Source organism: Eumetopias jubatus, unplaced genomic scaffold, assembly GCF_037043125.1.
Source record: "Eumetopias jubatus isolate StellerSeaLion01/CBP00866 unplaced genomic scaffold, mEumJub1_p1.0 scaffold_3, whole genome shotgun sequence".
Lineage (NCBI taxonomy): Eukaryota > Metazoa > Chordata > Mammalia > Carnivora > Otariidae > Eumetopias > Eumetopias jubatus.
In genome coordinates, this window is record NW_028274809.1 from 93,437,971 (window position 1) to 93,452,277 (window position 14,307).

General features: G+C 35.3%; 1 protein-coding gene across 7 annotated transcripts in view; it reads right to left on the reverse strand.

The window, feature by feature from the left end:
* Nucleotides 1-14,307, reverse strand: part of R3HDM1 (R3H domain containing 1) — a 131,123-nt gene that overhangs the window by 64,532 nt on the left and 52,284 nt on the right. For all 7 annotated transcript variants that reach the window (XM_028101268.2, XM_028101266.2, XM_028101263.2 and 4 more), the window contains one exon: nt 9,314-9,437. In XM_028101268.2, coding sequence (XP_027957069.1) covers nt 9,314-9,437 — 124 coding nt within the window. The remainder of the gene's footprint in view (nt 1-9,313; nt 9,438-14,307) is intronic.

Sequence of the window (14,307 nt, forward strand, 5' to 3'; positions counted from 1 at the left end):
GAGGGTTGCTGGAGGGAAGGGGGGGTGGAGGAATGGGGTAACTGGGTGATGGGCATGATGTAATGAGCACTGGGTGTTATATAAGCCTGATGCATCACTGACCTCTACCTCTGAAACTAATAATACACTCTATGTTAATTGAATTTAAATAAAAACAAAAAAAAATGGGAAGGAACTATTTAAGTAAATTTTCTTAGAACATATTTAGACCTCAAGTTACTTCAAGGATAAGAAAAGAAGTCAACTGATGTGAACTCTGTTGGACTTTAAGGAAAGGGCATATGTTAAGAAGCTAATAAGACAAAAAGACTAAATATTTTAAAACAAACTATGTCAGTTTCCTCCGGCCACTCTGGAATGCAGACCAAACACAAATTTAGCCCAAAATTCCTATGCCTTTTCATTTAGGATACTACCTGTTTTTTTTTTTTTTTTTTTGATGGTACCACAAAGTAACATTAGTAGCTAACATTTACATGACATTTATTAGGTTTTGGGCATTGTTCTAAGCACTTTATATATAAAGTGAGATGAAGAAACAAAAGCACAGAGAGGTTCACACCGCATTGCCCAAGGTTACCTCCTGGTAAGTGTTGTAGCTGGGATTTGCACATAGTAGTCTGATTCTAAAATTTACTTTTCTCAGGGACAAATGTTGAAGTAGAACAAGTATTAGAGTAATACTACTCAAATAAGTGGAACACTATATACTTGGTCTCCTTCCTTTTTTTAGTATTTTGGTTAATGAAGACTTTTACTGTAGTTTAAGATACTTGTCTCAAGATAAATTTAATTATAGGAAAAAAATTATTGCAAATAGTCAATCAACCAGGGAAACTTTTTCATTTGAATTTAAGATTATTTGTAGGTATAAATATGGTTATCCAAAATAGGAATAAGAGTGAAAAGTTGCGGGCGCCTGGGTGGCTCAGGTCATGATCCATGAGTCCCGGGATCGAGTCCCACATCGGGCTCCCTGCTCGGCAGGGAGTCTGCTTCTCCCTCTGACCCTCTTTCCTCTCATGCTCTCTCTCTCTCATTCTCTCTCTCTCAAATAAATAAATAAAATCTTAAAAAAAAAAAGCAAAAAACTGTTTAAAAAAAAAGAGTGAAAAGTTGCAGAACAGTTAGTGCAGATGGTAGGTAGATGAACTTGGAGCTAAAAAAAAAAGACCATATATCAAAGAGTTTAAACGATCAGCCCATAATGTCTTCTCCTTGGGAGGGACTCTCCTTTACTTGTTTTGCCCATTACTCTCAAGATGTGTGGTTTGTGACCTCCTGTATTTCAAGATTACACTTCCTTGCCTTATTATAATTCGATCTCACATGTATTTGAAACATTTGGGAAGAGGAAAAGGACGCTCAAATGGTGACATGTTTCAGGTTCATGTCCCTTGATCTGTGTCTCTCAAACTATTTTCATGCCAATCTTCAATGCTTCTTGTTGGGGTTTAGCTTTGCTATTTTGCTTCAAAGGCTGACTTTGCTCAAAATGTATACTCTGTTTCTATAGCTCAGATGAATCCACACAAGATTTAACAGAATTTTCATTATCTGGATCTCTTCTCTGCAAAGTTGACTTGTTTTGCCAAGAAATCAGACTCTACCTGGTGGGGCAAAGCTAGCTTTAACCTGGATGCCTGTGTACAAAGGGTAATGTTCTGTATCATGGGTTAAGTCTTAAGTTCTTGTGAAGCAATGATTTTTTTTCAATACAGAGTAGCTTTACATTCACATTTATATTTGAGGCAGGAAAACTCACCAGGTATGAACCCCATTGGGCAGGAAGCTGCCAGGGCTTAAGGACTCTTTCTAAGCCTATCATGGCTGAAAAAAAGTATCATTTAACATTTGATACTCTGTATGACTAGCACCTTAGGAGGTAAATTCTAGGGTAATTTGGACAGGTGCCTGAACATTTTTCTAGAAGTCACAAAGAGATGCCAAACCACTCATTCCAATAATGACAACAAAAAACCCACAACCTAGTAACTAGTTGAAAAGTTGTAATTTTTAAAAAAGATTTTATTGGTCAGAGAGAGAGAGAGAGAGAGTGCGCACAAGCAGGGAGAATGGCAGGCAGAGGGAGAGGGAGAAGGAGACTCCCTGCTGAGCTGGGAGCCTGATGTGGGACTCGATCCCAGGACTCTGGGATCATGACCTGAGCCGAAGGCAGATGCTTAACCTACTAAGCCACCCAGGCACCCCAAAAGTATCTAATTTTGGAGTATATTCTCTAAAGAGCAGGATATTAAAAGTTGCAAAAAGACTGGGGCGCCTGGCTGGCTCAGTCAGAAGAATGTGTGACTCTTGTTCTTGGGGTTGTGAGTTCGAGCCCCATTGTGGGTGTAGAGATTACTCAAATAAAAATAAAAAAAAAGTTGGAAAAAAGATTAATCGACATTTTTGGGGTGACGTAAGACCATGGGAATTATGTTGGTTAAAGTTACTATAACCACAGGGAAAACTAGAAATACTCAGTTTGAAAGCACTAAAAACAGAAAAATCCACCACATCATTCTACTAATCAAATTAAAGATAACTTTACCACTGTCTATGCAAGACAAAGTCATTAATAATTTATTAGCAACACAATATAAAGGATCATCTAATCACAAGTATGCCTCACTTTATGCACATTTGGTAAATAAAATTTACATTTAAAAGAACTGTTCAAGTTACTCACAAATTCCTCTGAACCTGTGTTTAAGCAAAGGAATCTCAGGCTGCTGAGCATCAACTGTTACAGAGTGGCACTGAGTAGAGAAGTGGCACTGTGGTTCAAGTTCATTATCTAATTATTCAGTCTAAAAGGAAGGGAAGGGACATAGTTCTGATAGTTTAGATGGTATAGTTTTAAGACTGCCAAGTATGAGTAAAATAAAATAGAGTGATCTAGAAAAGAGGGAGAAAGTTGAAGACTTGGAAAGAGGAAGTAGATTCCTAGAGAATGAAAAGTACCATTAGGTTGCTGGAGGGGAGGTGGACAGGGAGATGGGTTAAATAGGTGATTGGGTAGAGGCACCTGGCTGGCTCAGTCAGAAGAGCATGTGACTCTTGGTCTCGGGGTTGTAAGTTCCAGTTCCAGGTTGGGTGTAGAGATGACTTAGACAAATAAACTTAAAAAAAAAAAATAGGTGATGGGTATTAAGGAGGGCACTTGTGAGCACCAGGTGTTGTATGTAAGTGATGAATCACTAAATTCTACTCCTGAAGCTAATATTGCACTCTGTGTTAACTAGCTGGAATTTAAATAAAAACTTGGAAGAAGAAAAAAAAATTCTAAGAGCATTTCCAGTATTCTAACATGCAATATATCACCAACTTGGCTACACCTACATTATTCTTCCTTTAATAGTAAGTGTTTCAGTATATCAGAAATTAAAAAAAACACAAATCATTCCTTTGATCTATCTAGATTTAACCCGGAAGTCAGAGGAAAATAGGATCTATATCATCTGTAGAAATTTGTGTCAATATTGTGGGAAAACATGTATTTTGTAAAGTAAGCAATGCCAATAAAAGTGATACCAAACAACAGAATAAAAACCTCCAGACCTCAACATAGGTGTTACTTAACAATCTCATTCTCCTTTGTTAAAGGACTGCACTGCTGCAATATTACCCCATTTCTTCCAGCACTTTCAGAGAAGAGTACAATCAATTCTGCAAGCAAAGAGAACTAGGACAATATAAATTGATGGCTTAGGCACTTCCCTGGAGGGCTCCAAAGAATATTCTATTTTTAACTCTCTTTCACTTCAACAGAGAAGAGAGCAAGAAGGAAACACAGTGCTCAGCAGAAAAGTATTGCACAGGCTTTAACAGGCTAGTTTTACTTTATGCAGGTGACCTGAACAGCATTTGTGTTAAAGGAAAGCATTCTTAGTAATATGAATTAGATATAAGAAAGATAATAAAAAGAACTGAAGAACTGTTTTGTCAGAACAGCCCTAAATCTAAGGTGATTTCATTTAAGTTTTTCAAGACTAAACTTGTAGAGCAGAAGCACTATGAGGGGAGATTTGTTTCTGTTTTTGTTTTTGTTTTTGATAAGCCAGTTCTGCCAACTCTAAGTTTATATGTAACTAGGTATCTACAATGCAATTTAGATGAACTGTTTCCAAAACCTCAAGTTTGTAATCCTGGTCTGTCTTACACACCTGCAGCACATTTTTAGTGAGCAGGCAAGTTCAACTAAGGATAGCCTCTTTGGTGAATTTAGAAGAAGACATGAACAACAGCACACCTTCACTATTCTTTCTCCTGTTATCACCTTCTGCTCCACTATTTCTGTGCCTGAAATAAACATAAACACAAACACAAAAAAAACGAATCTAATAAAAACAGCCACGTAGAGGTTATAACTCATGGCTTTTTAAATGATGACCCTATGGAAGAGTCTGTAGAGCTCAAGGAAATCTGTGGGTACTTACCAGATACTTTTGGCTCCAGGTTTCAGTGTCGGCAGGTTAATGGAGAAGGGAAAAGGGAAATAGGTGGATTTGTAGGTATTACATAATGTCTGAATCTGTGCTGGTTACACAATACTCAGAAAAGCTCAGAGAATCAATGAAAAAAACAAGGATAACCAGGGCCATCCCGAAGCAACATCATTACAAAATTCCTCCAGTCAAAAGATGCCAGTAAAGAAACTTTGTACCGAAGTCCCTATTTAACATAGCTAAGTCTCCTGTTAATATCATCCCTCTGATGCTTACCCAATATGTCAATTTCTTCCTTGCTTGCCCTTTATACCAAGTCAGCTTTAAATTTGTGTTCTGTAATGCTGCCAATATTCTCCACATGTTACAGATTGTTTATCCTAAAATGTTCCTTCTATGGTGTGGTTCATCGGGAACCTACTATAGTCTGCTGGTAACGAAGCTTAATTGGAACCACATAGTTTGAGTTACCTGAAAAGCTAACACTGATGATATAATGCATTGATATTCTTTGCATTTATCAACTGGCGGCAAAACTAAAATGACATTTCATTTTACAGAGTCATTTTGCTTTCCACATGCATAAAATATCACAGTTTGGGGGAAAAAAATTGAATTATATCCTTGGTCAGAGCCAAAGTAGTTTCAGATGCTTTTAGGTGTCTTAGGTCCATTAGATGGCATGCATTAATGCACACTAATATTCCTTAAAAGTTATGTAGCAATAGACTTTTGCTAATGAGTTTGACATGCTTAGACATTAGATTTTTAAGAAAAGCTATAAACTAAACTGAATCTGTCATTCAAATCTGCTTTGGAAAAGAAATTAAAGCAAGAGCTTTCACAAATTTTTAAAAGGTAAATTATATTAAGACAAGGTTGTCATTTAAATTCAAATCCCTATTTCTGAGTATGATGCATGATTAAAAGGCATTATATGGAAAATATAAGCAAATATTAACACCTTAATACAGCATTAAAAAAAAAAGAAAGAAAAAAAGCAGTGGAAACCTGAGTAAAAAGAAGCCAGGAAGCAGCTGAAAAAGAGACCGGTTCACTGTGAGAAATGTAAACCTCTCAGACAGTGCTACGGCCCCGAATCCAACAGCTCAGGAACAAGGCCAATTATTGCAAAATATTAAACATATGGTAAAGCTGCAAACCTTTCAAAAAAGAGTCATAAGAATGAAAGCAGCTACACAGAAAACAGCCAGGGCCGCATAAACCCAAAATCTTTGCTATAAGTACTATGTGCAGGAACGTTTTTTTTATATCAAGCTCCTTATATGTAGTATACTTTATAGTATTCAAGCTGTAAACTTTATGATAAAGGGTTAAGATAATAAATCCTTATATTGTAAATGGCAAATAACCATATCTTTTGAAATAGTTGTTTGTGTAACTCCAGTTATTGACAGTAAGTCATTAAGCTATTGCAAACCAGTCTTCCAATATTTCACCTTTCTGAACTAAAAAGGTCTCAGATAAGATAGAAACCAGAATCATGGAATTTTAGAGTACACAGAGGCTTCAACAGACAATACAGTAAAGCTCCCTTACTTTGGAAGCAAGTAAATTGAAACCCAGAAGCTTTAAGTGATAGATCTAATACCAGTTAAAAATGAAAAAGGGCTGTCAGGATTTTACTCCTGTTTTCCTTCACACTATACATTCCATTGTCTGAAAATCCTCATGTAGCCAGAATTTCTTCTGCTTCTGTTGACTAGGGTTGACTTAACCTTGTTTTGAATGACCATGACAGTTTCATATTCATAACACAAGATATATATATTCATTCCTCAGCAACAGGGTTAGCACTGTTTTCAATTCAAGTCCCGTAAGAGATGAGAGGTTTGTTGTTAAGGGGATCAATAACTATTGTGGACCTCTGACACGCATGTAGGATAGAAGACCAAAGCATTTTATCCTTGAGATATCTCCCCAACCTTCTTCCTGCCGCCAAAAGGGAAAATAACAGAAAATCTTTTATTTCTCTTGCCATATCCCCTGGTTTAAGAATACTTAATTCAACAGGTAAAAACAAACAAAAAACCCCAAAAAACAAAACCCCCAAAACCCCAAAAACCACTTAATTCAATTGGATTTGTTAAGTTAGGGGACAATTTCTTTAAATACATATATAAACATTTAAAAATTATTTATTTGTGCCCCAGTGAAGAACTGTTCCAAATCTATTGTTTTCATTATTTGGTTGAATAATTAGTTTTACCCTTTTATGTAATAAAAGAAAATATGTTTCTTCACTAAGTGTTGTTTGACAAGAAACAAAAATGTAAGAGACATTAACAAATTATTTCTAATTTTAATCAGACCGGGATGGTGGAATGTATATAGGGAAATATAAAGAAAAGAATAAAAAAATGAAATCCAGAAAGTATGATGTGTACATATCAAAATGTAAATTAAGGAAGGAGAAATTGCTATAAATCTGTTAAAAAAATCAGAAAAAATTGCCTTGTCCATTTCCCACTGCATTTTACTTTTCTATTAGGATATACACACAAACATAAATGCACACTTTTCTATATGCTTTAACATAAAAAATAACCATCAGCTAACTACAAATTTTTAGATTATAACTTTTTTAGTAGTTAAAATCCTAATTCCATTAAAAGGTTAAAATTACCAACACAATACTTGCCACTGGCACTACTGAACTTTTCTTTAAAGAGGAATTTGCTATTGTACTTATTAACATAACATTCCTTTCCCTTTCAGATAAGGATGCTTTGAGGATTAATTTCTCTTTTTTTTCTTCACACTGAATGATATTCAACTAACTTACGCCTGTAAACTGAGAGGACAGTACATAAAATAACTGGAAGGACAAATTCTATATAACAAGTTATATTGCAATGACTTTAAGAGTCAAACATAATGTCAAAAATTATTCAGACATACTTTTTTCTGTGCCTGTACTATATGGATGCAATCTAACTTATTTTCATTTCCTTCCTTCTCACCATAATTAGCATTAGAAAAAATCCACAATTAAAGTATCACTGATGATAAAAACACCTACTACCTACAACATAGATATTTTGGCCTTCAACTGGGAGGAGTGGCATATTCAGTTGTTTTCCACTACGTGGGAATATTTTTGCTGAGATGCATTTGTAAAAGCACACTGGTCCGGCCTGTGATTTAAAGTTTTCATTCTGTAGGCAGTTTGACAATGCAGAGGAATAAAAGTTTAGCGATGGAAAAGAACGAAACTAATAAGCTCACACAAATATAGAGCAAAGGATCTCTGCTTGCCTCAACTGGCTGTACTAATAAACTAAGTTAATTAGTCACACAGAAGATATTTGAATTGGGAGAGTAAAGGTAAATTTCTTTTTTGTTAAATGACATTAACTATAGTCTGTATTATAATTTTGAAAGAAAAAAAAATCAAGACAAAACAATATGAAACATCAGTCACTGTGGCCCAGGAAAACTCAGAAAATAATTATTAGAATAAAACAACAATGTGTTTAAAGCTAATGAATGAACAGTGTCACAAGGAATATTCCCATATAAAGAACTTTTGATGACTTTCAAAACTGGAGCATGTACTAATTTATATTATTTGAAGTGGACTGTATTATCAAACTTCAGGAAAACTTGAACTAAAGGGAGTCACAATTAAGACAGAAGACAAATTCTAAGTTGGCTAAAATGAACAATGTTTGTACTCAATATCCTTTGGAAGAACACTGGCCACAAAAAAGGGAAGACCTTATACTAAGTGTAAGATGACTCCTAGGAACAATGGATTAAGAACCTGAAAGTTCCCCTACTGGGGTGATAAGTAAGAATCCTCTCTGGTTAAGGAAGTTGGTGAATCACAATGATCACCGAAGACTGCAAAAGTGGGGAGAAGCAAGAATACTTCTCTTCAGATTGCCTGGTGCAGGCATCTTTTTCCTAAAACTGCGCCTCCCCTTAAGACTTGCACATAATATCAAGAGCAAGAAACTGCCTAAGTGGAGGGTTTTGTGGCCTCAGTGAGTCATGCTGATATAGTGTGAGCGCCTCCAACAGTGACAACCAGCTAAAAAGGCCTCAAAGATACCAATAAACATTCCGCTTCAACCGCTAGAGTTATGGAAGGCTGAAAAGTACCTTATTACACATCTAGGGCAGAAATACAAATCTAGGTGGGAAGCACAGAAAGAAATGAATTCAGTCAAGATCGTTTTTTCCGCTGAGGTCACAGCAGTTTTCACTGAAACCTTAAAGAAAATTTAAGAGGGGCAAAAGGAAAAGAATCTTTTGAGTTTTAACATATGAGATATGCCTAGTATTAGATTGCATTTGGTTTAAAAATACCTTTCACTATACAACCAGCAAACTGAAAAATAAAACACAAAAAAGATATTTAAGGACATCATTCCTTTTAAAAGCATACTGAGACCAAGACATCAAAACATCTTCACCAGGCTAAATTCTAAAAGTTGGGTCACTTGGGTCCTTGCTTCTAGTTAGTTGTTAAGGAGACATCTTAGCTTGCCTCATCTCTCTTTTGTTGTTAACAGAGGTGGATTATTGGTCCCCAAAGGAGGCTTTACTACAATGGCAGGGAGCAACATGCAGCTGCTCACCACTCTGCTTTGCCTGGTACAGTCTTCTCATTATGGCTCTAAACACTTTACCATATAAACCTGGCAGAGTTATTTTCTGGCAGGTGCTAAGATTTGCACACTCTTTCAAACTCAGTGGTTTGTATATTCATATGAATCATATCTGAGACCCCTGACAGGCAGAGTGTGGCAATATCTTAATGGTAAGACTGAAATAAAGCAGAATGAAAAAAGCAATATCCATAGCTAAGAGATCATAGCCTCAGCAGTATTACTCACCTGTCTGCTGTGTAGGCTGTGGCAGTGGTTGGTTTAGATGTGAATTGTAATGGACAGAAGGGACTGGACGGTACTGAGGTTGACTGGAGTGATAGTGGCCTGGAGCACAGTAACAGGCTGGCATCTAGGGTAAGTATTGAAAGAAAAAAAGTCCATTTCACTTGCAACAGAAATGTCTTCTCTGAGGAACAACAGAGTGCTATGAGTAATACTTCTTAATACCATCTGAAAAAAATTTTCTTAGCTTTAAGTTTAACTGAAAATTTTTTAAAAAATTTCAAGCATGCAGTATATGTAACAGAAGACACCTACAAATATGCCCATCAGTTAGATTTAATAGGTTTAAAGTTTTGGGGCATAATTGTTTCAGATTTTTCTCCCTCTTTTATAAAACCAAACACTACTGAAATAGCTAAGGGCTCACTCCAACATTCTTTTGCCCTATGTTCAACAGAAAAATCATTATCCTATAATAGGTTGGTATATATGATTCCTATAAATGTTTTTAAACTGTTACTATACATATGTTATCCGTAAAGAAAACTGTTGAGGGTTTAAAAAATTTACATTTATGGTACTCTACTACATAAAACTCCATGCAACTTATTTTGCAATTAACATTCTTTTTCTAGACTTATCTTGGTTGAAACATGTACACTCATGCTCATTCAATCTGAATGCTGAACTGCAGTCATTGTATAAACAGCCAGTTTATCTATTCTCACACTAATACACAGTTGCGTTGGTTCCATTCTTTTTCTCATACTTCTAATGTAAATTAAAAGGCCAATACAAATCTTATTTGTCAATTATATCTTAATAAAGCTGGGGAAAAACCCAGTAAGACTAGCTTAATTCTATTTCCTTCCGGAGCTATTTATATCAGTTGTGCATTTCTCTTAAAGTAATCTGACCTATTTTGGAATGAGGAATAAACAATTAATTCAGTGATGTAGAAGTTTGTGGTAAATTAACTTTATTAGCTTCATAAGCTCTTTCAGGTTATGCTCTTCCAATTGGGTTACTTCTAAAAGAGGAGACATCTGTAGACATCTTAAAGAGTGTCTATTTCATCTGCAAACCAGCTGAATACAGAATTTCTAGATCAGTTATAAGCCAAGAATCTCCTAAATTTACTGTTAACATTCTTCTGTTTTTGAACCATTAGATGCAATACATTTGTGATCCCTTAATTGTTCCTGGAGGTATCAGCAAGCAATTGGTATGACCTAATTTCAGATCTTAATCTATTATTATACTTTTCAGTATGCGTATAAATAAGAGTATACACTTTTCTCCCACTTAATTAAAAAAAAGACATCATTGTTTAAGGCAAAAATGGTAACCAATATATATTTTATTTATAATGTATACACATGCAATGTATATGACAACAGCACAAACAACTGAGGGTAAATAAAATTATACTGTCAATGTGACTACTATATTTTACTTGCAGTTTCATATGAACTTGAAATAGATAGTAATAACCTAAAGATACAGATCATATGTCTAAAGAAACTATACAAACATGAGATTTAAAGGACTGTAGTAAAAAGGCCAAAGAAAAAATAAATTAGAACACTAAAGGAGTTCAAATAATACAAAAGGCAGGATAGGAGGCATATAGGAATAAAATAGAACAAATGGAAAACAAATAGCAATGTGGCATACCTACCTCTAACCATGTCAACAGACCTATTAAAGCTAAGAGGACTAGACATTCCAATGAGACTAATAGAACAGCAAAGATGAACTATATAACTATATGCAAAAGACAGACTTTAAATATTAAGGTCACAAATTAGAGGATAGAAAAGGCATACCACTTAAATGCTCATCAAAAGAATGCTGAAGTCACTATATTGAAGTCAGATAAAATAGGTTTTAAGACAAGAAACAGTACTAGAGAGAGAGAGAAAAACATTTCATAATGATAGGAGTCAATATATCAGGTAGAAATGATAAATATAAATTGCTTAATATAGGTTTCAATATTATTAAAAAACTGGCAGAATTTAAGGGAGAAATAGACAAATCCACTATCACTTATTGGTAGAACTGGATAAAAGACTGGAAAGACACGAATCAACAACATCGGCTCAACTAATACTTAGAGAATACTAAATGCAAGAAACAGTAAAATATGAAAGAAATTAAAGATGACCTAAGTAAATGGAAAGACATCCCATGTTCATTAAGACTGGAAGATTTAATATTAAGATGTAGTAATATCCAAAGCAATCCACATACTCAATGCAATCTCTATCAAAATTTTAATGGCCTCTTTTGCAGAAATGGAAAAGCCAACCATCAAATTTACATGGAATCGTAAGCCATATAGGCAAGTAGTCAAAGCAATCTTGAAAAAGAACAGTTGGAAGACTCACAATCCCTGACTTTAAAAACTTACCACAAAGATATAGTAATATAATAGTGTAGTATTGGCATAAGAGTGGAAACATAGAGAATAGCATAAACTGAGAGTCCAGAAATAAACTCTTATATTTATGGTCAACTGATATTTGACAAGGGTACCAAAATCATTCAGTGGGAAAAGCATGCTTCAACAAATGATGCCAGAACAGATAGATACACACATGCAAAAGAATGACATTGGACCCTTATGCCTCATTATCATATGCAAAAATTAACTCAAAATGGATAAAAGATCTAATTTTGGAGCTAAAGACCACAAAACTCTTAAAAGAGAACATAAGGATAAAATCTTCATGACTGTGGATTTGGCAATGGATTCTTAGTTATGACTAGAAAAGCAATGAGCAGTAAAATGAAAAGAGATAAAATGGATTTTATCGAAGTTAAATTTTTGTACATTTAAGGACATTATCAAAAAGTCAAAAGACAAGAGAACAGGTGAACATATTTGCAAATCACACTCCTGATGAGGGTCTAGTATACAGTATATATAAAGACCTCTTACAACTAAACAACAAAAAGACAATCTCCTGAAAAATTGGCAAAGGACTTAAAAGAAACAGTTCTCCAAAGAAGACAGACAACAGCCAACAAGTACATGAACAGATGATCACCACCACCAATCATTAGGGAAATACAAGTCAAAACCACAAGGAAATACACACTTCACATCACCAGGATAGCTGAGATAATAATAACAACTTTTATAAAGGTAAATAATAAGTGTTACTTTGTCAAAATGTGGAGAAACTGGAACCTCTATACATTGCAGATGGGAATATAAAATGACACTGTGGAAAACAGGCTGGCGATTTCTCAAAAAGTTAAACACAGATATACCATATAATTCAGCAATTTTATTCCCAGGTATATATCCAAATAAATGAAAGTGGATATCTGAATAAAAACATGTACCTACATGTTCATAACAGCACTGTTTACAATGGGCAAAAGGTAGAATGAACAAATGGTGGTATATTCATACAGTGGTATATTATTCAGGGCGCCTGGGTGGCTCAGTCGTTAAGCATCTGCCTTCGGCTCAGGTCATGATCCCAGGATCCTGGGATCGAGTCCCACATCGGGCTTCCTGCTCAGCGGGAAGCCTGCTTCTCCCTCTCCCACTCCCCCTGCTTGTGTTCCCTCTCTTGGTGTGTCTTTCTGTGTCAAATAAAAACAAACAAACAATGGTATATTATTCAGACAAAAGAAGGAACGAGGTACTGATACATGCTACAACGGGGATTAACCATCAAATATGTTAAGCTAAAGAAGCCAGACACAAAAGGTAACAATATTGCATGAGTCCATTAATATGAAGTATCCAAAACAGGCAAATCCTTGGAGACAGAAAGCAGACTGGTGGATGCCAGGGGCTGGGGGCTGGGGCGAATAGGTAGTAACTACTTAATGAGTAGAGTTTTCTTTTGGGGTGATAAAAATAAAATGTTTTGGAACTAGAGAGAGGTGATTGTTGGAAAACATTCTGTATGTACTAAATGTCACTGAATTGCTCACTTTGAAATGGTTAATTTTATGTTATGTGAACTTTATCTCAAAACAAAACCAAAAGAAATCACAAAACACTGAAATGATAAAATACAAATTCTTCTCTTTTTTTTTAAGATTTGATTTATTTATTTGACAGAGAGACAGAGAGCACAAGCAGGCAGAGCGGCAGGCAGAGGGAGAGGGAGAAGCAGGCTCTCGCTGAGCAGGGAGCCCAACGCGGGGTTCAATCCCAGGACCCTGGGATCATGACCTGAGCCGAAGGCAGACGCTTAACCGACTGAGACACCCAGGCATCCCTAGAATACAAATTCTTTTCAAGTGCACATGATCTTCCCCCAAAAGACTACATACTGGTATATAAAATAACAAGAGATTCCAATAAACAATGAAATCTTAGATTCTCTGATCACATGAAATTAGAATAGAAATCAGTAATAATAAGGTATTTAGAAAGCCCCAAGTATTTGGAAATTAAATAACACACTTCTAAATAAATCACCTGTCAAAAAAGTCATACACATACAAAAAAGAGAAAACATTTTGAACAAAATGATAACAAAAACACAACACATCCAGTTTTGTGGGTTGCAGCTAAAATGGTGCTTAGAGGGAAATTTATAGCATTAAAAAATTTATGTTAGAAAGGAAGAACAATCTAAAAATCAATGATTTATGCTTCTACCTTAAGAAGCCAGACACAAAGGAGCAAATGAAACCCAAAATAAGCAGAAAAGAAGAAAACAATGGTAAAAGCAGAAATCGTTCAAATAGAAAATGAATAATAAAATTAATGAAATCCTGTTGGTTTTTAAAAAACATCAATGGAATTGATAAATCTTTTGAGTAAATAAAGCAAAAAGAAGAGAGGAGTGAAACTATCAACATTAAGAATTACAGAGGTGATACCACTATAGATCTTTTTTTTTTTTAGGTTTTGTTTATTTATTTGACAGAGAGACACAGCGAGAGAGGGAACACAAGCAGGGGGAGTGGGAGAGGGAGAAGCAGGCTTCCTGCGGAGCAGGGAGCCCGATGTAGGGATC